At 42.7% G+C, this 25,615-nt stretch overlaps 1 protein-coding gene across 1 annotated transcript in view; it reads right to left on the reverse strand.

Annotated features, from left to right (window-relative positions):
• LOC135551471 (beta-1,3-glucosyltransferase-like) overlaps positions 1-25,615 on the reverse strand; it is a 158,722-nt gene that overhangs the window by 31,719 nt on the left and 101,388 nt on the right. Inside the window, exons 5-9 of the mRNA XM_064982680.1 lie at positions 23,061-23,137; positions 21,862-21,973; positions 19,200-19,336; positions 18,001-18,064; positions 135-266 (exon numbers count right to left, since the gene is read on the reverse strand). Coding sequence (XP_064838752.1) covers positions 135-266; positions 18,001-18,064; positions 19,200-19,336; positions 21,862-21,973; positions 23,061-23,137 — 522 coding nt within the window. The remainder of the gene's footprint in view (positions 1-134; positions 267-18,000; positions 18,065-19,199; positions 19,337-21,861; positions 21,974-23,060; positions 23,138-25,615) is intronic.

The raw sequence follows: 25,615 nt of genomic DNA on the forward strand, positions 1-25,615 counted from the left end.
GGGACTATTCCATTGGTGCAATGCCGGTTAAACCTCAATCAAGTGCACCAAGTAAGAAAAAAACAAACTATTCAACCCAGATCTGTGGTCAATAATGGACCTGTGATGTACAGTATGCACAACTTGGTACCTACACACAGGGGAGCAGGACTGCTGAGGGTGGTAGCACAGTGTTGGGCAGTGGGAGAGTGTTCTGGCTCAGTACACAGCTCTGGGACTGCCGTCAGACGAGGCCCTTGGCCATTCTCCCAGATATACAGAGCTACCTGCAACAACATGGGAAGATACTGTTACTGTTTTTTTTCAGCTGCTCATGCAAACACATTTTTTCTTGAGGCAAGCCAAAATCGGTAGTTGAAGTCTATGCCCCTTCGTCGGAAATTTGTCAACAGTAAGGATTCTTCTATTAAATGTTTGTTGTCATTCAATGACAGACCAATTGTTTTCATGCACATTTTTTGACTTGAGAAATACTGCACCAAACATCTTAGCACCAAACATCTTAAGATCTACTCGACAAAAACTTCAAAATGATGACAGATTTCTTGAGTTATCTTAGAATAATTCAAACTTTTTGAGGAAGTGGGTATGGCGTCTCATCGTGTACAAACAGTACTATCGCTGCTTTTTCTTGTTTTCAAGCTTAAGTCTTTTAAAGGAGTATGCGAGCACACTCATTCAGTTAGGCGTCAGCCAAACCAAAGCATTTCGCTCAGAGCAATACAAATTGCTCTGAGAAAAAGATATTGTTCAACAAGTTGTAAAATAAATTTAAAAAAATGTCAAAATTACTGGCACCCTTGTTTTCAGGTTTCAATGGAGTTCATGTCCGGAGACTGATGGCCATTGCAAAATGTTTATTTTGTGGTCAATTAAACATTTCTGTGTGGATTTTGATGTGTGCCTGGGGTCATTGTCTTGCTGGAAGATCCACTTGATGCCAAGTTTCAACCTCCCGGCAGAGGCAACCAGGTTTTTGGCTAAAATGTCCTACTAGTTCATAATGCCATTGACTTCAGAAAGGGCCCCAGGACCAGTGGAAGCAAAAAAGCTCCAATAACATCAAAGATCAACCACTATATCTTACAGTCGATATTAGGTTATTTTCCACATATGCATCCTTCTGTCGAGGCAAAACCCACCACTGTTGTGTGTGGAGAAAGAGATCCATTTTCATCTCATCTGACCATAAGCACCCGGTTCCAATCCAAGTGACAATGATGTTTAGCAAACTCAAGGTGTTTACATTTGTTGGTTGCTCTCAATAACGGCATTTCTATGGCAACCCTTCCAAATACCCTATTGGCTTGGAGGTGGCGTCTAATATTAGATTTGATGACCCCAAGATGCGACCAATTTCTGTAATTCTCCAACTGTGGCCCTTGGACTTTTCTTTGCCTCCCGAACATGTTCTCTGTGTGTTTAGCAAGTTTAGCATGGTTCCAGTGGTTTAAACTTCTTAATTGTTGCCCTAATTGTGGTAAGTGGTATATTTCATTTTCAGTTATTTTTACATACCCATTGCCTGATTTATGAAAGTCAAAAACCATTTCAATCTTATCATTTGTGAGTTATTTTGATTTGACATGTGTGTTACCTCTTTTTTAATGCCCCAGTGAAACAGGAAGCCATGAATGGCCACAATACAGTTATTTAAATTGAGATTAAAGAGGTCCTGAACAACCCAAATCATGTTTTTCATGAAATTCGATGATATTTGGATGAAACCAGATCAAAGTAGGATGAGAAAAATTATTTTCTTCTACATTGATAAAGTTTCCAAAAATACCGATTTCCGATTGTTATGAAAACTTGAAATCGGCCCTAATCGGCCATTCCTATTAATCGGTCGACCTCAAAATAGCTAAGTAGCTAAGTCAACTGGTGTCCATTTCTGCAGCGTGTCAGCAAATATAATTACAGGTTTCCCCTAAGGCAAAGATACTTATAGGTTTTAGCTTTTTTCTGTGTCTGGTGTTAGCTAGTACCTGGTTAGCTAGGTCTACAGCCAGCATAGAACAAAAACGAGGGAAGTGCTTCCCAAAACTCCAACGCAGTTGTCATGTCATTCATTACATCAAGAGACACATCAAACATAAGATTCATACAAACTTCTTGACAACGTTGATAGTCATAATATATGAACATTGTCTGGCAGTCAACATACACAGTATATTTTATGAAAAGTACCCAGACCTCAAGCTGTACATTTTCAACTGAAATTGTCCATGATGAATTAGCTAGCTAGCTTAATTATACAGCTAACATTTTGTCTATATTGATGCTGTTACAAAAAAGTATAATTATGAAACCATGATGTGATGAATGATAGGATTGGATGTTGCATGCAATTTCAATGTTGTTTGATTTGCATTGTGTAGCAGCAAATTTGCTGGAGATAATCTCACTGCAACACTACATTCATGTTGCTTGACATAGGCGTTTTCAAAGAACCGTCAGTCAAGGTGACCGCCCCACCCACTTGGCCTACTAGCTCCCCACCCACTCAGTCTGTCTTTCAGACTTCATGGTAGTTTTTAGATCTAGAGAACTCCTGATATCGCCAGGTGTGATAAGTATATTATTTGTCTTGATATATTGTCTATTACTGTCTTTTTGCTAGATAGGGCCATCTACTTTAAGTCCTGCCTGTCTTCCCAGTAGCCTAGTTGGTGTGTGAACTGCTGACTGCAGATAGTTGTTGACACATCAACCAGGATCAAGGGGCAGGGCAATTTGTAACTTGTTTTGGTAATCAGTGGCTGTATTGGAGTGGGAGTTGTTTCTCCTCGCCTAGGCAATCAGCAATTAGTACAGAAAAGTGTTCTCTTCACCTCAACTAAGCAATTAACAACAATAGTTTCTGCCGAGTTGTTAGAGGGAGGAAAAAGTGAATGGCTCCACACCACTCTCTCACTTGAGTATCTTAGATAGTTATTGTATCTCATTTAGCTATTTTGTTGTTTTGGTAACTACAGTATATACAATAGTATATGGACACCCTTTCAAACTAGTGAATTCAGCTATTTCAGCCACACCCGTTCCTGACAGGTACATAAAATTGAGCACACGAAAATGCAATCTCCATAGACAAACATTGACAGTAAAATGGCTGTACTGAAGAGCTCAATGAGTTTCAACGTGGGACCGTCATGGGACGCCACCTTTCCAACAAGTCTGTTTGTCAAATTTCTGCCCTGTTCGAGCTGCCCAGGTCAACTGTAAGTGCTGTTATTGTGATGTGGAAATGTCTAGGAGCAACAACAGCTCAGCAGGGGAGTGGTAGGCCACACAAGCTAACAGAACGAGTAAAATGTGTCTGTCCTCCGTTGCAACACTCACTACCGAGGTCCAAACTGCCTCTGTAAGCAACTTCAGCACAAGAACTGTTCGTCGGGAGCTTCATGAAATGAGTTTCCAGGGCCGAGAAGCCGCACACAAGCCTAAGATCACCATGCTCAATGCCAGCGTCGGTTGGATTGGTGTAAAGCTCGCCACCATTGGACTCTGGAGCAGGGGAAACCTTTTCTCTGGAGTGATGAATAACACCTAGCCATCTGGCAGTCCGATGGACAAATCTGGGTTTGGCGGAGGAGGATAATGGTCTGGGGCTGTTTTTCATGGTTTGGGCCCCTTAGTTCCAGTGAAGGGAAATCTTAACGCTACACCATATAATGACATTCTAGACGATTCTGTGCTTCCAACATTATGGCAAAAGTTTGGGGAATGATCTTTCCTGTTTCAGCATGACAATTCCCCCGTGCATAAAGCGAGGTCCATACAGAAATGGTTTGTCATGATCGGTGTGGAAGACTTTGACTGGCCTGCACAGAGCCCTGACCTCAACCCCATCGAACAACGTCGGGAAGAATTAGAACGCCGACTGCAAGTCAGGCCTAATCGCCCAACATCAGTGCCCGACCTCACTAATGCGCTTGTGAAAGAAAGTCCCTGCAGCAATGTTCCAAAATCTAGTGAAAAGCCTTACCAGAAGGAGTGGAGGCTGTTATAGCAGTAAAGCGGAACAAACTCCATATTAATGACCATGATTTTGGAATGAGATGTTCAACGAACAGGTGTCCAAATACCTAAAAAAATATTGCATATAATATAGCTACATTTTTAACCTCTTACATCTATGGGGGCGCTATTTCATTTTTGGATGAAAAACGTTCCCGTTTTAAACAAGATATTTTGTCACAAAAAGATGCTCGACTATGCATATAATTGATAGCTTTCGAAAGAAAACACTCTGACGTGTCCAGAACTACCAAGATATTCTCTGTGCGTGCCCTAGAACGTGAGCTTCAGGCAAAACCAAGATGAGATGGCATCCAGGAAATGAGCAGGATTTTTGAGGCTCTGTTTTCCATTGTCTCCTTATATGGCTGTGAATGCGAGAGGAATGAGCCTGCCCTTTCTGTCGTTTCCCCAAGGTGTCTGCAGCATTGTGACGTATTTGTAGGCAGATCATTGGAAGATTGACCATAAGAGACCACATTTACCAGGTGTCCGCCCGGTGTCCTGCGCCGAAATTGGTGCGCAAAAGTCACCTGCCAGTATTTTTCCATGGGATACAGAGAGGAAAGCAAGCTTCCACGAACTGCATATCAATGAAGAGATATGTGAAAAAACACCTTGAGGATTGATTCCAAACAACGTTTGCCATGTTTCGGTCGATATTATGGAGTTAATCCGGAAAAAGTTTTACGTTGTAGGTGACTGAATTTTCGGTTCGTTTCGGTAGCCAGACGCAATGTAGAAAACGGAACGATTTCTCCTACACACAGACGCTTTCAGGAAAAACTGTGCATTTGGTATGTAACTGAGAGTCTCCTCATTGAAAACATCAGAAGCTCTTCAAAGGTAAATTATTTTATTTATTTGGTTATCTGGTTTTTGTGAAAATGTTGCGTGCTAAATGCTACTCAAAATGCTATGCTAGCTTTGCATACTCTTACACAAATTAGTCAATTTCTATGGTTCAAAAGCATATTTTGAAAATCTGAGATGACAGTGTTGTTAAGAAAAGGCTAAGCTTGAGAGCAGATGCATTATTTTCATTTTATTTGCGATTTTCAGAAATCGTTAACGTTGCGTTATGCTAATGAGCCTGAGGCTTTAGTCACAAACCCGGATCCGGTATGGGGAGTTTCAAGAAGTTAAAATACATTTTTTTACAGTCTTTTTTTGCTTATCTTTTTCAAGGGTGCCAATCATTTTGGATATGACTGTGCATGGGGAATTGGTATAAAATTATAATGTTGCTAGATGTTGGCAGTAGCTAATTTAACAAAAAACTAAACAAACAAAAAGGTGCGGATTGCAGTCATTTTCTATTTAATTTAACCTTTATTTAACAAGGCAAGTCAATTAAGAACAAGTTACATGATTGAGTCTTGGAATATAGAGATGGAGATAAAACTGTCCAGTTTTAGTGGTTTTTGCAGCTCGGTCCAGTCGCTAGTTGCAGCAAAATAAAAAGAGGTGTGACCCAGGGATGTGTGTGCTTTGGGGACCTTCAACAGAATGTGACTGGCAGAATGGGTGCTGTGGAGGATGCGGGTTGCAGTAGGCATCTCAGATAGGGGAAGTGAGGTCGAAGAGGATTTTTTATAAATAAACATAAATCTTTGTAATCTAGCACGGGTAAAATGGTCATCTTAATCAGGGTCAGTTTGGCAGCTGGGGTGAAAGAGGAGTGATTACGATAGAGGAAACCATGTCTAGATTTAACCTTAGACTGCAACTTTCGATATGAGCTGAGAGAAGGTCAGTGTACTGTCTATGAAAATAGCAGCACAACATTGCTTAGAGTCAAAAGCAGTGGTGGCATCATTAAGGTTGCAGTGACACATTCATAACTTGAGCAGAAACCAGATTGCATACCAGAGAGAATACTATAGACATCAACAAAGTTTGTTGATTATTGTCAAGTTTTTCCAACACTTGATAAACAGGGCAAGATAGAAATTGGGCTATAACAGTTATGATCAGCTTGATTCCACCCTTTAACCACTACAGGATCAGGACGATTAAGCTAAGCTAGGCTAATGTGATTAGCATGAGGTTGTAAGTAACATGGGCAGAAAGCTTAAATTCTTGTTAATCTAACTACACTGTCCAATTTACAGTAGCTATTACAGTAAAAGAATACCATGATGTTGTTTGAGGAGAGTGCACAATTATGAACTTAAAGTTATTAATAAACCAATTAGGCACATTTGGGCAGTCTTGATACAAAATGTTGAACAGAAATGCAATGGTTCATTGGATCAGTCTAAAACTTTAAAATACACTCTTGCCATCTTGTGGCCAAAATCGCAACTGGGCTTGAATAATACATTATAGCCTTTCTCTTGCATTTCAAAGATGATTGTATAAAAAAAACGTTTTTTTCTTTGTATAATCTTTGACCAGGTCTAATGTGTTATATTCTCATACATTTATTTCACATTTCCACCAACTTCTAAGTATGTCCTTTCAAATGGTATCAAGAATATGCATATCCTTGCATCAGGTCCTGAGCTACAGGCAGTTAGATTTGGGTATGTAATTTTAGGTGACAATTTTTTTTTTAAAGGGACGGATCCTTATGAGGCATGTCCCAGTTTAGGTCACCAAGCAGGACACTAGAAGTCACTCCGAGTTCTTTCAAGGTAAGGAAGCAAATATCTAAGTAACTATCACGTTATGTCATTGTATAAACTGTTGCCTTACTGCTGCACATTTGAATGTTCTAATAATAAAGTGAAATATATACATAAATAGACATATCAGCATGATTATCATAATTAATAATCAAGTAATAAAACCATTTTAATTTGGACGTTTGAGAGAAATTCCCCAACCCTCCCCTCTCTGTGAATTCCACTAAATCTTTTCAACGGTCAATAAGGTATGAGTTATAAGTTATTTAGGTAACGGTCATCCAACGTTGCCCAGCCTTCCATAGAAATACAGGTTTTATAGAAATATAGCAGAAATAAAGCAGTACGTAATTTTTTGTGTGTCCACAAGTTTGCACCTACACTGGGAATTAGTGGGGACCTGTGTTGGGAACCCTGTGAGCTGAGATGGAAGGCATGCATGGTGAGACTTTGGAATCGACTGTTGGATATGCCAAATGCCAGAATAGCCAGCAAAAGTTTTCAATGGGTTCTCTACATTCGTGAAAGTCTGGGCATCCGAAATGTATGACCTTTTCCAACAGTCTGACTGTGAACATACATACGAAAACCAAATTAAGGTAGACATAGATGCTTTAAAAAAACAACTGACAATGCAATATGAAAAGAAAATGGGTGGAGGAGATTGAACCTCATGAACCTAAATAATTATTGACATTGTTTGATTAGGAACAAATTGTTGCGTGAGAGATACACTACATGGCCTTAAGTATGAGGACAACTGCTCATTGAACCTTTTCTGCTATAACAGCCTTCACTCTTCTGGGAAGGTTTTCCACTAGATTTTGGAACATTGCTGAGGGGACTTGTTTTCATTCAGTCGGACACTGATGTTGGGCGATTAGGCCTCGCAGTTCGATTTCCAATTCATCCCAAATGTGTTCGATGGGGTTGTGCAAGCCAGTCAAGTTCTTCCACACCGATCTCGACAAACCTTTTCTGTATGGACCTCGCTTTGTGCACGGGGCATTGTCATGCTGAAACAGGAAAGGGCTTTCCCCACACTGTTGCCACAAAGTTGGAAGGACAGTCTAGAATATCATTGTATGTTGTAATATTAAGATTTCCCTTCACTGGAACTAAGGGGCCTAGCCCAAACCATGAAAAACAGCCCCTGACCATCATTCTTCCTCCACCAAAGTTTACAGTTGGCACTATGCATTCAGGCAGGTAGCGTTCTCCTGGCATCCAACAAACCCAGATTAATCCGTCGGACAGCCAGATAGTGATGTATTACTCCGGAAAATGCGTTTCCAATGCTCCAGAGTCCAATGGTGGCGAGCTTTACACCACTCCAGCCAACAATTGGCATTGCGCATAATAATCTTAGACTTCTGTGCGGCCGTTTGGTCATGGAAACCCATTTCATGAAGCTCCAGACAAACAGTTATTGTGCTGACATTGCTTCCCGAGGCAGTTTGGAACTCGGTAGTGAATGTTGCAACCGAGGACAGACGATTTTTACTCACTACATGCTTCAGCACTTGACGTTCTGTGAGCTTGATGGCCTACCACTTTGCAGCTGAGACATTGTTGTTCATAGACATAACAGCACTTGCAGTTGACCAGGTCAGCTCTAGCAGGGCAGAAATTTGAAAAACTGACTTGTTGGAAAGGTGGCATCCTCTGATGGTGGAGGTTGAAAGTCACTGAGCTCTTCAGTACGGGCCATTCTACTGACAATGTTTGTCTATAGAGATTGCATGGCAATGTGCTCAATTTTGTACACCTGTCATCAATGGGTGTGGCTGTAATAGCCAAATGCACCAATATGAAGGGGAGTCCATAGTGTATGTTATGTACACCCTACTTAAAAGCAGGAGTTTTTTTTAACCTTTATTTAACTAGGCAAGTCAGTTAAGAACAAATTCTTATTTTCAATGACGGCCAAGGAACAGTGGGTTAACTGCCTTGCCTAGCCTTATTATAAAAAAGAGAATGTACATTTTTTCCTCATCAATCTACACTCTCAGACCATGAGAAACAAGATTCTCGGGGCTGATGAAACCAAGATTGAGCTCCAAGATTGAGCTCTTTGGCCTGAATGTCAAGCGTCACGTCTGGAGAAAACCTGGCACAATCCCTATGGTGAAGCATAGTGGTGGCATAATCCTTGTTCATGACTTTGCTCTAGAGTTCAGGACTTTGGCCGCAGGAGCAGGATGGAACGACAGGGCCTTGATCGATCATTTCAGATGTAGTCTCAGGGAGGACGTCCGCAGGGAGCTGGCATGTCGGGACACCACATTCACACTGGATGAACTTATCGATCTGGCTATCCGTCTCGACAACCTGCTGGCTGCCCGTGGGCGTTCGGATCAGGCCCTGTCGTTTCCACTTCCCAGCCCCTCTGCCCCTATCCCTATGGAATTAGGAGGGACAACTTCGAGGGGGACCGGAGGAGGAGTGTCCTCCTGCACCAGTTGTGGTCGACGAGGGCACACGTCCGACCGGTGCAGGAGGAACTCGTCTGGAAGTCGGGAGGACAGGCGGTGCACTGCTCGATCACCCCAGGTGAGTAAGCACCAGACTCATTCAGAGCTTCCTGTCGGTCATGTGTATGTATTGACTTCTTTCCCTGGGTTTTTTCCCTCTCTACAGCATAAGGCGCTAGTCGATTCAGGCGCAGCTGGGAATTTCATGGATCGTGGGCTTGCGTTAAGGCTAGGGATTCCCCTGGTGTCGTTAGATCAACCTTTCCCCGTGCACTCCTTAGATAGCCGACCATTAGGGTCAGGAGTAATTAGGGCGGCTACGGTGCCACTGGACATGGTAACGCAGGGTGGTCATAAGGAGCAGATTAGTCTGTTCCTTATAGATTCACCTGCGTTTCCAGTGGTGTTGGGGGTTCCCTGGTTAGCTCAATACAACCCGGTGATTTCCTAGCGACAGGGGCCTCTGAAGGGGTGGTCAGAGGAGTGTTCAGGTAGGTGTATAGGAGTTGCCGTTGGTGCGACTACGGTGGAGAGTCCAGACCAAGTTTCCACCGTGCGCATTCCCTCTGAATATGCCGATTTGGCTATCGCCTTCAGTAAAAGGAAGGCGACCCAATTACCACCTCATCGTCGAGAGGACTGCGCGATAAACCTTCTGGAGAACGCTGCACTTCCTAGGAGTCACGTGTACCCATTGTCCCAGGAGGAGACGGTTGCGATGGAAACCAATGTTTCTGAATCGCTGGGACAGGGGTACATTCAGCCCTCCGCATCAACCGTCTCCTCGAGCTTCTTTTTTGTGAAAAAGAAGGATGGAGGTCTGCGTCCGTGCATTGATTATAGAGGTCTAAATTCCATTACAGTGGGGTTTAGTTACCCACTACCTCTCATCGCTACGGCGGTGGAATCATTTCACGGGGCGCGCTTCTTCACAAAACTGGACCTGAGGAGCGCGTATAATCTGGTGCGTATCCGGGGAGGAGATGAGTGGAAAACCGCATTTAGTATTACATCTGGTCATTATGAGTACCGAGTCATGCCATACGGGTTGAAGAATGCTCCAGCCGTCTTCCAATCCTTCGTAGATAAGATTCTCCGAGACCTGCTCGGGCAGGGAGTGGTAGTGTACATCGATGACATCTTGATCTATTCTGGCACACGCGCGGAGCATGTGTCTCTGGTGCGTAAGGTACTTGGGCGGCTGTTGGAGCATGACCTGTATTGCAAGGCGGAAAAATGTGAGTTCTTCAAACAGTCCGTCTCCTTCCTGGGGTATCGTATTTCCACCTCCGGGGTGGTGATGGAGGATGACCGCGTTACAGCCGTGCGTAATTGGCCGACTCCGACCACGGTGAAAGAAGTGCAGCGTTTTTTAGGGGTTGCCAATTACTACCGGAGGTTTATCCGGGGTTTTGGTCAGGTGGCTGCTCCAATCACCTCACTGCCGAAGGGAGGACCGGTGCGCTTGCGCTGGTCAGCAGAGGCGGGCAGAGCCTTCAGTCGTCTGAAGGAGCTATTCACCAATGCGCCCGTGTTGGCGCATCCGGACCCCTCTTTAGCGTTCATAGTGGAGGTGGATGCGTCCGAGGCTGGAGTCGGAGCCGTGCTGTCCCAACGCTCGGTCATGCCACCCAAGCTCCGCCCGTGTGCTTTCTTTTCGAGCAAGCTCAGCCCAGCGGAGCGAAACTATGATGTGGGGGACCGGGAGTTGTTAGCTGTAGTCAAGGCTCTGAAGGTGTGGAAACATTGGCTTGAGGGGGCTAAATACCCTTTTCTCATCTGGACTGACCATCGTAATCTCGAGTACATCCGGGCAGCGAAGAGACTAAATCCACGTCAGGCTAGATGGGCCATGTTTTTTACCAGGTTCCGGTTTACCCTCTCATAGCGGCCAGGCTCCCAAAACACCAAAGCCGAACGCACTGTCTCGCCTCTATGATACCGAGGAACGGTCAGTTGAGCCAACTCCCATCATTTCACCGTCATGTCTCGTGGCACTGGTGGTATGGGAGGTGGACGCGGAGGTAGAGAGGGCCTCACGGTCAGAGCCGGCCCCCCCTAACTGTCCAGTGGGGACTCAGTACGTGCCGAGGGGGGTCCGGGACAAGCTGATTCGGTGGGCTCATACTCTCCCCTCCTCAGGTCATCCTGGTATCAAGAGGACAGTGCGGAGTCTGAGAGGGAGATACTGGTGGCCCACACTGGCTAAAGACGTGAGATTTTATGTCTCCTCCTGCTCAGTGTGTGCTCAGAGCAAGGCTCCTCGGCACCTGCCTAGAGGGAAATTACAACCCCTCCCCATTCCACAACGGCCGTGGACACACTTATCGGTGGACTTTCTTACCGACCTTCCCCCGTCCCAGGGAAGTACTACGATCCTGATCGTTGTGGATCGGTTTTCTAAGTCCTGTCGTCTCATCCCATTGCCCGGTCTCCCTACGGCCCTGCAGACTGCGGAGGCCTTGTTTACCCATGTCTTCCGGCACTATGGGGTGCCTGAGGACATCGTCTCTGAACGGGGTCCCCAATTCACGTCCAGAGTGTGGAGGGCATTTATGGAGAGACTGGGGGTCTCGGTTAACTTAACCTCAGGTTTTCACCCCGAGAGTAATGGGCAGGTGGAGCGCGTAAACCAGGATGTGGGCAGGTTTCTGCGGTCCTATTGCCGGGACCGGCCTGGTGAGTGGGCAAGGTATGTTCCATGGGCTGAACAAGCTCAGAACTCCTTACGCCACTCCTCAACTAACTTGTCCCCTTTTGAGTATGTGTTAGGTTACCAGCCGGTCTTGGCTCCATGGAATCAGAGCCAGACCGAGGCTCCTGCGGTGGAGGAATGGGTACTGCGCTCCAAGGACACCTGGAAAGCCGTTCAGGACTCATTACGGTTAGCGGGAGAACGGCAGAAGAGGAGCGCTGACCAGCACTGCAGTGAGGCCCCCTTGTTTGCACCGGGGGACAGGGTCTGGCTCTCAACCCGAAACCTGTCCCTCCGCCTGCCCTGTTGGAAGCTGGGGCCGCAGTGTGTGAGGCCGTTCAAAGTCCTGAGGAGAATAAACGAGGTGTGTTACAGGTTACAACTTCCTAGGTATTACATTATTAACCCCTTTTATTCTCCGGTCTGTCTTTGATCCTGTGTTGGATTGTTCACCCTGTGTGTGTTGGGTTGACCGTGTTTTTTGTTCACCGGAGAATAAACTGTCATATCACTATCTGCTCTCTGTGCCTGATTCCACCCACCTTGATAAGATGTGACAAGGACTGTCTGGAGATGAAAGCTGGAAGTGAGAAGCGCTGGTTCGACATGCCCAGTTAGTTTGTGTTTGCCTCTCGCTGTTCCAGAAAAATGTAGGCTACGAAATTAAACAGCTACTTCACCTCCACTTCCAGGGGACAACATACTACACTTCAATATCAAACCAAGATTTGCCAATCACTGCAGCTCACCATAATGACAAATAAAACCTGTAATCACAGAAGCTAGCCACCAAGCTAATGATTAGCTAGCATGCCATGTCTAACATTTCAAAACACTGTGACAGCAGTATTTACAACAAATGGCAAACATTTGGCTACCAAAATTAAGTTCAATGCAGACATTTATACCAAGTCATTATCTGCTGTTAGCTAGCTACTGTTTTGGTAGGCTAATCTTTCAAGTTAGCTTACATTAGAAAAGCTTCTGATGAAAATGTGATGTTGATAATTCTGCTTTTGAAATTAAAGATAAATGACATATTCTGATGTATTATTACATTTTTTGATGCAGTTGGTTAGTGATTAACTAGTTGTCATGGCACCATCAGTTAGCCACTGGCAAATGTGCGATTTGTACCAAAGTTACAATAAGTAAAAGAAACGTAGCTATTTAACATTAATAACAAAATAATACTTATAGCACACACAAGCTATTTTTAAACAATAAAGATCATCTCTCAATAACATGAACTACCATCACTACAAATAATGTATTAATAATAAACCCTTAACATACCATCAATATTCATTATTACCCCTTTACTGACATGAAACTGCCCTAACAGACCATTTGTTAATGAATGGTTTAGACGCAGGGACTTATTTGCATTTTTCTATTTGTACTTATTAAGGATCCCCATTGCTGTCAAGGTAGCAGCTACTCTTCTTGGGGTCCAGCAACATTAGGGCAGTTACAGTGGAGCAAAAAAGTATTTAGTCAGCCACCAATTGTGCAAGTTCTTCCACTTAAAAAGTTGAGAGAGGCCTGTAATTTTCATCATAGGTACACGTCAACTATGACAGACAAAATGAGAATTTTTTGGCCCATTCCTTCATGCAGATCTCCTCTAGAGCAGTGATGTTTGGGGCTGTTGCTGGGCAACACGGACTTTCAACTCCCTCCAAAGATTTTCTATGGGGTTGAGATCTGGAGACTGGCTAGGCCACTCCAGGACCTTGAAATGCTTCTTACGAAGCCACTCCTTCGTTGCTCGGTGGTGTGTTTGGGATCATTGTCATGCTGAAAGACCCAGCCACGTTTCATCTTCAATGCCCTTGCTGATGGAAGGAGGTTTTCACTCAAAATCTCACGATACATGGCCCTATTCATTCTTTCCTTTACATGGATCAGTCGTCCTGGTCCCTTTGCAGAAAAACAGCCCCAAAGCATGATGTTTCCACCCCCATGCTTTACAATAGGTATGGTGTTCTTTGGAAGCAACTCAGCATTTCTTTGTCCTCCAAACACGACGAGTTGAGTTTTTACCAAAAAGTTCTATTTTGGTTTCATCTGACCATATGACATTCTCCCAATATTCTTCTGGATCATCCAAATGCTCTCTAGCAAACTTCAGACGGGCCTGGACATGTACTGGCTTAAGCAGGGGGACATGTCTGGCACTGCAGGATTTGAGTCCCTGGCGGCGTAGTGTGTTACTGATGGTAGGCTTTGTTACTTTGACCCCACAGGGTGAGATCTTGCGTGGAGCCCCAGATTGAGGGAGATTATCAGTGGTCTTGTATGTCTTCCATTTCCTAATAATTGCTCCCACAGTTGATTTCTTCAAACCAAGCTGCGTACCTATTGCAGATTCAGTCTTCCCAGCATGGTGCAGGTCTACAATTTTGTTTCTGGTGTCCTTTGACAGCTCTTTGGTCTTGGTCATAGTGGAGTTTGGAGTGTGACTGTTTGAGGTTGTTGACAGGTGTCTTTTATACTGATAACAAGTTCAAACAGGTGCCATTTAATACAGGTAACGAGTGGAGGACAGAGGAGCCTCTTAAAGAAGAAGTTCCAGGTCTGTGAGAGCCAGAAATCTTGCTTGTTTGCGGGTGACCAAATACTTATTTTCCACCATAATTTGCAAATAAATTCATAAAAAATCCTACAATGTGATTTTCTGGATTTTTTTTCTCAATTTGTCTGTCATAGTTGAAGTGTACCTATGATGAAAATTACAGGCCTCTCTCATCTTTTTAAGTAGGAGAACTTGCACAATTGATGGCTGACTAAATCCTTTTTACCCCACTGTATATATATAACAAAAAATATTACATTACATTATATTTCATAACACTTTACCCAATACATTTAGTATGTTCCCTCGGGCCACTACTCCACTACCACATATTTACAATACAACATGTGTGTCGAGTGCGTGTCTTATCATGTGTGTCTGTGCCTGTGTGTGTGCCACTTCACAGTCCCCACTGTTAAAGAACACCCTCTGTGTTCTGTTACAGGTAACTCTTTATGCACAATATAGCAGGGGGTGTACTGCCATAACACATACAGTTGTAGTCTGAAGTTTACATACACTTAGGTTGGAGTCATTAAAACTTATTTTTCAACCACTCCACAAATTTCTTGTTAACAAACTATAGTTTTGGCAAGTCAGTTAGGACATCTAATTTGCATGGCACAAGTCATTATTCCAACAATTGTTTACAGACAGAGTATTTCACTTATAATTCACTGTATGATGAATCCAGTGGGTCAGAAGTTTACATGCACTAAGTTGACTGTGCCTTTAATTAAACAGCTTGGAAAATTCCAGAAAACGATATCATGACATTAGAAGCTTCTGATAGGCTAATTGACATCATTTCAGTCAATTGGAGGTGTACCTGTGGATGTATTTCAAGGCCTACCTTTAAACTCAGTGCCTCTTGGCTTGACATCATGGGAAAATCTAAAGAAATCAGTCAAGACCTCAGAATTTTTTTTGTAGACCTCCACAAGTCTGGTTCATCCTTGGGAGCAATTTTCAACCGCCTGAAAGTACCACGTTCATCTGTACAAACAATAGTACGCAAGTATAACCACCATGGGACCACGCAGCCGTCATACCGCTCAGGAAGGAGACGCGTTCTGTCTCCTAGCGATGAACGTACTTTGGTGCGAAAAGTGCAAATCAATCCCGGAACAACTGCAAAGGACGTTGTGAAGATGCTGGAGGAAACGGGTACAAAAGTAACTATATCCACAGTAAAGCGAGTCCTATATTGACATAACCTGAGAGGCCTCTCAGCAAGGAAGAAGCCACTGCTCCAAAACCGCCATAAAAAAGCCAGACACGGTTTGCAACTGCACATGGGGACAAAGATCGTACTTTTGGAGAAATGTCGTCTAGCCTGATGAAACAAAAACAGAACTGTTTAGCCATAATGACCATCGTTATGTTTGGAGAAAAAGGGGGAGGCTTGCTAGCTGAAGAACAGCATCCCATCCGTGAAGCACGGGGGTGGCAGCATCATGTTGTGGGGGTGCTTTGCTGCATGGGGGACTGGTGCACTTCACAAAATAGATAGCATCATGAGGAAAGGAAAATTATTATTGAAGCAACATCTCAAGACATCAATCAGGAAGTTAAAGCTTGTTGCAAATGGGTCTTCCAAATGGACAATGACCCCAAGCATACTTCCAAAGTTGTGGCAAAATGGCTTAAGGACAACTAAGTCAAGGTATTGGAGTGGCCATCACAAAGCCCTGACCTCAATCCTATAGAGAATTTATGGGCAGAACTGAGAAAGCATGTGCGAGCAAGGAGGCCTAGAAATCTGACTCCGTTATACCAGCTCTGTCAGGAGGAATGGGCCAAAATACACCAAACTTATTGTGGGAAGCTTGTGGAAAAACATTTGACCCAAGTTAAACAATTTAAAGGCAATGCTAAACTCCTGACCCACTGGGAATGTGATGAAATAAATAAAAGCTGAAATAAATTGTTCACTCAACTATTATACTGACATTTCACATTCTTAAAATAAAGTGGTGATCCTAACTGACCTAAGACGGGGAATTTTTACTAGGATTAAATGTCAGTAATTGTGAAAAACTGAGTTTAAATGTATTTGGCTAAGGTCTATGTAAACTTCCGACTTCAACTGTACATTTTTCCATCAGCAGACTATGTCAAATACCTCACTGACGTCTAACCTATTAACTAACATAAACTATAAGCTTGATAAATAATTCATTCATGGATTGTTGATGGCTTAGTAAACATACATACCATGAATAATTGCTTAGTAGATATATGAATGAATTATTTATTCAGGTTAACTAATGTTAATATATCCTTATTGTAAAGTGTTATCTTTCCCTGTCTTTCATATCTGAGGCTAAATCCATGAGTCAGAGAAATGTGACAGGCAATATGAATCTAGACAGTTGGGAGAAAAACCCAGCTGAGACAGAGAGACAGGGATACAGTGAGTGCAATTCTATTTCTCCCCTGAATGAAGGACTGAAGATGCTCTTATATGGGGCTAAAAAACAGAATGGAAAGGCAAAGTCACAGGGACAGAGTGTCCTCAGACAACAATGTGACAGCCACCGGGAGCTTTATGAGGAAGAAGCTGCTTCTATTGGGCTATTGTCAGATGTAATAGGTTTTTGACACCTGGTTATATTAAATTATACTTCACTTGATCAGCATCTGCTTGGCTCTCCAGTCAACAGCAGCAGGAAAAGGCAGGGGACAGCAGAGAAGGATAATACAAATTGAAGATAAACTAGGTTTCAATCCAATTTGCAACAGATTTTCATGACAATATTCCAGAATCCACAAAAATAAAATATGCCAATTTTCAAATGGACTTGTTGCAGGCAAAAATCAGTGTGTGATGACGTAGTCCACTGAAAATGTACAATACTTTTAACGCTTAAGTTTTCATGTCCCCCCCAAAAATCTAAAGTTATATGAGTTTCCATCACATTTTCAACTCTAACTCTAGTTTAGTCACAAACTCTTGTGTTAAATAAAAAATGTGCCCACTCTGGTCTTGGCACGTGTGCTCTAACCAACAGCTTGCAGATACAATGCCGGTAGGCTAGTTACATGATGAGATTATTATGGATAAGAGCAAGGATATTCAAGCAATAATCATCATGTCACCAGAATAAGATCCTCAATATGTTTGGGAAAGGAGCATCAAGATCACTGTGCACTCACACCATACTCTGAAAGTCATCATAATTTATTTAATCTGTAGCCTAATGAACTGCATTCTTTCTCGAGTCATAGTGGGACTCCAATTTGTTTCCCCCAATATGATGGTTATATCAATATTTGCGCATTAAGACATTTCCACTGCCATTTCTCGCATAATTAATTTTACAGACACAAAAAAGTATCTGTTTGCATTTCTAAAATTTTACCCAGACTTCCTGTTTCCATAATTTTTTTAATATGGGTTTTATATGTGCATAAAAACTGTGGAGGGATTCCTGGTTATTGACACAAATTATGAAGCGATAAAAATATCTGCTTTACTCCATGCCGTCAAACTGTAGCCGATATTCCAATATTTTACATTTGATTGAATTACCCTTTATACACATTTCCATTAGAACCATCAGAACTCACAGTGATAAAGCGGTCAGATATAAATCTTACCTCATGCTTCAGATCGATAGTGAAGTCAGACTTGAGTGGTTCATCTCTCACTTTGCTTGCGAGCCTGCAAGATCAAATCCCTATCTATTAGAATTTGCAGTTATAAATATTCTTATTTCCCTAGACCACTAAGAATTGAACAATGATTATTGATAGACTGAAATAAACAGTATAAAAAAAGTTATTGTCCAGTAGAGCACATTATTGCTGAGATGTGGTCCCTATTCAGGTTTCTAAAGACCAATAGGGAAAAAAGATCTATGGGTGCATCCATCAGATCAAACTGATAGTTCTAACTAGGTTTTAAAGCTATAAAGTGGTTTTCTTTTCAACTTATACTGACCAAAAATATCAATGCAACATGCAACAATTTCAAAGATTACAGTTCATATAAGGAAATCAGTTGAAATAAAAATCATTAGGCCCTAATCGATGGATTTCACATGACTGGGTAGGGGTGCAGCCATGGGTGGGTCTGGGTGGACTTTATCCCAAAGGTGAAGAAGCCAGATGTTACACGTGGTCTGTGGTTGTGAGGCCTGTTGGATGCACTGCCAAATTCTCTAAATGAACTGGAATGAACATCCAATTATCAGGCAACAGCTCTGGTGGACATTGCTGCAATCAGCATGCCAATTGCTCGCTCCCTCACCTCAAAACATGACATCTGTGGCACTGTGTTGTGTGACAAACTGCACATTTTAGTGGCCTTTTATTGTCCCCACAAGGTGCAACTGTGTAATGACCATGCTGTTTAATCAGCTTCTTGATATGCCACATCTGTCAGTTGGATATCTTGGCAAAGAAGTAATACTCGCTAAGAAGGATATAAACACATTTGTGCACAACATTTTAGAGAACTACGCTTTTTGTTCGTATGGAACATTTCTGGGATTTTTTTTATTTCAGCTCATGAAACATGGGACCACCACTTTAAATGTTTTGTTCAGTACACATTGTTTATAAACAGTGGACTGAAACAGCTTATATTTTTGGTTCTGATCAGATAAAACAGTTGAACTAATCTCACGAGGCATTCATAAGTTATATTTTCCAAGAAGAAATGTAGTAGTTATTTAATTAATTTAGAAGTAAAAATAAAAATGGACAAATCACAGATTGCAAATCACAGATTGCACCTTTAAAGGTAGATGGAGACAACAAGAGTTAAACAAGGTAGATATAGATTAGGACCTGACCTGTCAAGCAGGGGGATGCTAAGGGCCCAGGCAGCAGAGAAGTCTGGGTATTTAAAGATGGAGGGGTTCTCTGCAAAGGCGTAGTGGTGGATGATGGTCGACTCCTCATCATGAAGAGGTTTACCCAGGAACCACTCCTGAGGGATGGATGTTACATCATCAGCATCATGGTGACATTACTGCTAATGCGCCACACATCTGGGCTGTATTCATTGAGGTGATAAACATTAGAAACATTGCAGAAAGACATTTTATAAAAAAAGCAAACATGATTCCCAATTAGACATGACAAGCAAATTTACTCATGTCTTTGTTAACAAACTACTGCTTGCATGCATACACTTATTTTATTCTGATAAATGGAAGCATATCTCTGAGAGGAGTCTACCAGTTATTAAAGTAGTAGCTGTTTTTAAAGTACCCAAAACTATTCTGGGACTTTATTTGACCATAGTAAAGATGGTCCCTGCATTAATACTGAATCGAATTGAGTCTAAATTGAAGTCACACATACAGAGTGATTTATTACAATGAGTCATAAGACAGCCTACATCCTTTCCGACAGCCTACATCCCTGATATAGCGCTGTGCACAGAGCTCAGGGCTGTGTGTGGATGATGAGATAATAATGAATTCTATTTCCCACTTGGAATTGGAATCCCTTACAGGTTCCAGGCTGTCCCGGCTAGCAGATGGAAGGTTCACTTAATTATTATGCATTGTTTTTCAGAGTAGGAATAGCTTGAACCTCTGTTCTCTGTTAATAAGAACAAAACCATTTTTTGTTGAAGGTCAGGTGAACCACCGGGAGGTGTAATTAGTTTGATGTTGTTCATTGGACGGTATCGAGATGTACTAATCAGGATGGCCGTTGGATGATATTGGGCTTTGAGTTCTCTATCCTGTGCTTTGGTTTAAAGAATGTTTCAACTGTCCAGGCTTATCAAAAAACGAATCTTTCATCCATAAAAATAAGCAACAAAAACATAATTTTTGAACTCCCAAGACAACAAGAAATATATGTTTGACCGTAGGAAAGCCAAGTAAATTGGAAACATTGATAAAGCCTATTCAAATGATTGATGGTAACAAAATCCAGAAAGTTTAAGCATTCACTTTTCTACAGTCAATAGGATGACAGATGTTGCTTCAAAAACAAATGAAGCAACACCTCTTTCAACTGTCATTATCTGGTTTTATCCTCAGAATCTACTTTTCTAAAACAAAATTAATATTAACTCAATAACACTATGGAGGACAAAACCTTCTATTGGCATCCTGTGCTCGTGGTTTAAAACAACTAGGTAATCAACCTGCAACACCTGGATCCTGAACCTCAGAGAGTGGCCCTGGAGACGAGCTAAAAGTAAAATGGTAGATATATTTTTTTTATATATATATATATATATATTTCAAATACTTTTTTTATTTAACCAGGCAAGTCAGTTAAGAACAAATTCTTATTTACAATGACGGCCTCGGAACAGTAGGTTAACTGCCTTGTTCAGGGGCAGAGCGACGGCGATTCGATCTAGCAACCTTTCGGTTACTGGCCCTATGCTCTAACCACTAAGCTACCTGCCGCCCCAAATGATGACACCTTAATAAACCCTGCATGCATCTGTGCTGCCGCTAAGGTAAAATGTTAACATTATTATTATTGTTGGAGTGAGAGATTAAAATAGGCCTCTGGAAGACGGGAGGCTAAAACAGCTCATACTGTGTTTGACAGACAGCCTGCTTTACAGGCTGGTTGGACTGCAGGCCTAGACAGGCCAAGATAGGCAATGGCACAAGGTTTGGGATGATGTCGGCTTCTATCTAACATTTCTTAAAATTCCTCTTCATGACAGACAACTCTCCCAACAAATAATGAGTTTGGGTAGGCAGAGCTTAAAATGCAGGCAGGAATTGCATTTAGCTAGAGCAGAGCTGGGCAACTCCGGTCCTGGGATGCCAGAGTGGTGTCACACTTTTTCTCCATCCTTAGGAAACACAGCTTATTCAATTAATTGCATTCTAAACTGAAGTTGATTATTGGAGTCAAGTGTGTTAGCTGGGTTCCCCGAGGACTGGAGTTGCCCATCCCTGAGCTAGAGCAACAAGTGGATCCGGCAGTGACGTTATCGGTAACACGATTCCTATTTCCGACCACTCTATCCCAACTGGTGCTGGAACTTCTACAGATGTGTTAAACTGGAACATTGGTATATTGCCGGAAGCAACCTATCTACCTAGAAACTAGGTTTATATGGGCCCAGATACAGGATCCAACCCAATGTTTAAGGTTGGAATGAAAAATGATGTCCAATACTCACTTTAATTTTACCATAACCAGGGTTAGTATTTCAGAGCCGGTATTCTGCTGAAGAGGACCATACCCGGAATAGTTTTTTTCCTTTTCGAAGTTACCAAGAGAGTCCATCATTAATCCCAGACCCTAGTCACTGCTGTTGCCTAGGGTGTGGGTTTCCAAGACAAGGTCCAACCCACTGACTATTACAGCTGCTGAGACAGAAGGCTGGTGCTCAGTGGGGAAATTCCCCTGTCGTTGGCTAAGGAGAAGTGAAGTACTGTGAATACGGTAAGTAAAGACTGGTACAGAGCGGTCCCTCCGTATAAAAATATTATTATTACAATCCTAAGTCTGTGGGTCACTTACTTTTCTCCTGTCAAACTTCCTGAGGGCCTGGAGCAGTTTGGTCACCTTGACGTTAGTCTCCTCTTCCAGAAACACCAACCAGGATGAGTTCTTCCCAAACAACAAGGATAAACTGAGGAAGCAGAAATACTGTCAGGGTCACCAGACCTTTGCACAGCTTATTGAACCAGTGGATACATTCATGACATGACCTCTCGTTTTGACCTCATTGTAGGAAAAAGGCTAGCCTGGTTCCAGATTGGTATTACGCTCTTGCCTTCTCCGTCATTGTTGTCATTGTTTGGCATGAGAATTGAATAAGTAGTTGGCAAGAGAGCAGAAACAGACTGACACCCAGGCTAGCAAAAGGCAGAACAGGGCATAAGTTGACGGGCGGTTATTGGTAACTATCATAGTATGGTAGCTAATCCTGTTATACAATAGGAGAAATACCTTCTAAAATTCAAATGAATTAAGTATTGTGTGTATTGGTCATGCTGTACTAAATCAATAATACTTTCATATAACCTCCAATATTGCTACATGATTATTTGCCAGAGATGATATGTTTTTGCCTGACTCTAGCAGGTGGATACAGTCACATGCTGTATAGTAGGGATGTGCATCTTTTCCTTACAAGGCAATTTGATACGTATCTAGATACGAGCACCTATAGGATACAAGAACTGCACATTTTCGTTTGGAACGATTTCAAAGACGTCACCCCACCGCCACCATGGGGCACTCTGTTCTCAACGTTGACATTTTAGAGTGGCCCTGCTGCTGATGGAGCTCATGAGCTGGTTCTGTCTGGTGTGTGTGAGTGAGTGCATGATTGCATGCATGTGTGAATGACGTATATGTCTATGGTGGGGGGCAATGTTAGATTTGATGAAGGGATGGTGAAGCTCGCCCAACATGTCTTGAAAGTTGCATGTGCATGCATGCTTGAGTTGTCTCCGGCAGTAGCTTAAGCTATTTATATTCCAGTAAATCACAATTTTCAAAAATGCATTTGAATAAAATTACCTAGCCAATTACATTGGTTGTCACTCAATAAATAAAGCCTAATATTGTTTAACCACCGATTCGTAAACTTTATCGGTGAATCGTTACATCCATACTATACTGTACTGTATGGATGGGAATTACAAGATGGAAGTCTTTGTGAATGTGGGTAATGGCTGCTCTTTTGAGAGCTGACAGGTCCAAGCACTTACTAAGGCAGCACAGGAAGGATGCTCCAGTCTCCCTCATTGTCTGTCAGACTGTGGAGGAGCAGGACCGGAGGGGGTGTCTGAAAAGAGAAATAGTGTTTAAGTCAAGCCCAACAGTGGGACCTCTGGAAATCTCTACTTTACAGCAGTAACCTAAAGAAGTATTGACTTCAGAGCAGAGTAACTAAGGAAGTGTTTACAGTAGTAACCCAAGGAAGTATTTTCTTTACAGCAGATTAACTAAAATAGTATTTACTTTAAAACATTAACCTAAGAGGTCATCTTTACTTTACAGCAGTAATCTCGAGCAGAATAACTAAGAAAGCAACTCTTCGATTTAGAGCAGAGTAACCAAAGAGTCTTTAGTTTACAGCAGGAGTAAAGACAACCTAAGGAACCTATGGAAGGACAGTCCTCAAAGAATCTTTATTAAAATAAATTGTGTTTGTTTAGTTGAAGACAGCAGAGGCACAGAAACAAAGCCTAAGTACTAGAGCTGGGACGATAAACCGAACATTTGACACTGACCACAGCGATCACTTATCGCAGGCATTTTGCTGATGTTGTTCATTACAATAAGTAGCCTATACTAGAGAAATGTGAAGTTTGGAATGAAATGTTTGCTAATATGGGCGATTGTTAAATGGACAATTGACAGCTACAACCATCAAAACTACTAGTAGTGGTTTAAAGGGTCATCCTTTTATCGCAATTTCAGGCAATTTATCACAATATGGATTTTTGTTCATATCGCCCAGCTCTACTAAGTACCTATAGAATCGTTATTTTAAAACAAACAAACTGTGTGTAGCCTAAAGGTACTCAGGTGTGCAAAAGATTGCCACAAAGTATTGAAGTATTTGACTGCCCTAGCCACTTTTGTGAAAACACGAAACTTAGGTTTCAATCAAACCTTCTCTGATTCCGAGTTGAAGGGCATGTGATGTATTCAGTAGTGGCCTGCGGTAGTCTCGCACAGAGAGGAAAACAAGGGTTCATGACTGCATCCACTCCACTCAGCAGACTGGAAACCAAGGGGGACCATGCTGCTCACAGACACACAGAGACACAACCTCGCTCCAGATTGATTTATATACTCATGCTACTCAACAGCAATGCCCCACAAATACCTAGCATCACACCATCATAGTACTGGACTGTAAATCCCTAATCCTAGTCTGTGTCCAGTATGTTAACCACATTAGTCAGCCGGGGGTTTGCCAGAAGCTCAGTCAAGCCCCATATACACACTAACAACATAATGGCATATTCACCAGTCTAAACTTGACTTTCACCTCAGGTAGTAAGAAACAAATCAGTTCAAACACCCGGCAGGCTGCAGGGACAAAAACCCATCGCTTTACACCACTTCAGAGAGACAGCCATCACAGACACATATTATGCTAAGCTTTACTCATGGAGTAGACTGGGTGGGGCGTGTGTGGAAAGGGTGGGGGGGGCCTGGTCCCTGCAACAGCCAGAGCCTCCACACTCGTACGTACATGCATGCTCACACGCACCCACACACACGCACGCACAAACTCTGCAAGCTCCTGCAAGTGACTGTCTTACACACAGCTACTTTTTATAGAAATATGCAGCTGAATCAGTCTGAGTATACCAAACATTCAGAACACCTTCCTAATACTGAGTTGTGTACCCCCCCCCCCCTCCCCACAGAACAGCCAGCCTCAATTGGTCGGGGGGTTACGGACTCTACAATGTGTCGAAAGCATTCCACAGGGATGCTGGCCCATGTTGACGCCAATGATTCCCACAGTTGTGTCAGGTTGGCTGGATGTCCTTTGGGTGGTGGACCATTCTTTATACACACAGGAGTGTGAAGGTGAACAGAAAGGCTCTGGAGCAACGAACCGCCCTTGCTGTCTCTGCCTGGCCGGTTCCCCTCTTTCCACTGGGATTCTCTGCCTCTAACCCTATTACAGGGGCTGAGTCACTGGCTTACTAGGGCTCTTTCATACTGTCCCGAGGAGGGGTGCGTCACCTGAGTGGGTTGAGTCACTGATGTGATCTTCCTGTCTGGGTTGGCGTCCCCCCTTGGGTTGTGCAGTGGCGGAGATCTTTTGTGGGCACCCCACATAGCCTGGTTCCTCACGAGGTTTCTTCCTAGGTTTTGGCCTTTCTAGGGAGTTTTTCCTAGCCACCGTGCTTCTACACCTGCATTGCTTGCTGTTTGGGGTTTTAGGCTGGGTTTCTGTACAGCACTTTGAGATATCAGCTGATGTACGAAGGGCTATATAAATACATTTGATTTGATTTGAAACTGTTGAGCATGAAAAATCAGCAACACTGCAGTTCTTGACACAAACTGGTGTGCCTTGCACTTACCACCATACTCCATTCAAAGGCACTTCGATATTTTGTGTTGCCAATTCACCCTCTGAATGGCACAAATACTGTACACAATCCATGTGTTTTTGTATCAAGGCTTAAAAAATCATTCTTTAACCTGTCTCCTTCCCTTCATCTACACTGATTGAAGTGGATTTAACAAGAGACATCAATAAGGGATCCTAGGTTTCACCTGGATTCACCTG

This window comes from Oncorhynchus masou, chromosome 13, assembly GCF_036934945.1.
Source record: "Oncorhynchus masou masou isolate Uvic2021 chromosome 13, UVic_Omas_1.1, whole genome shotgun sequence".
Lineage (NCBI taxonomy): Eukaryota > Metazoa > Chordata > Actinopteri > Salmoniformes > Salmonidae > Oncorhynchus > Oncorhynchus masou.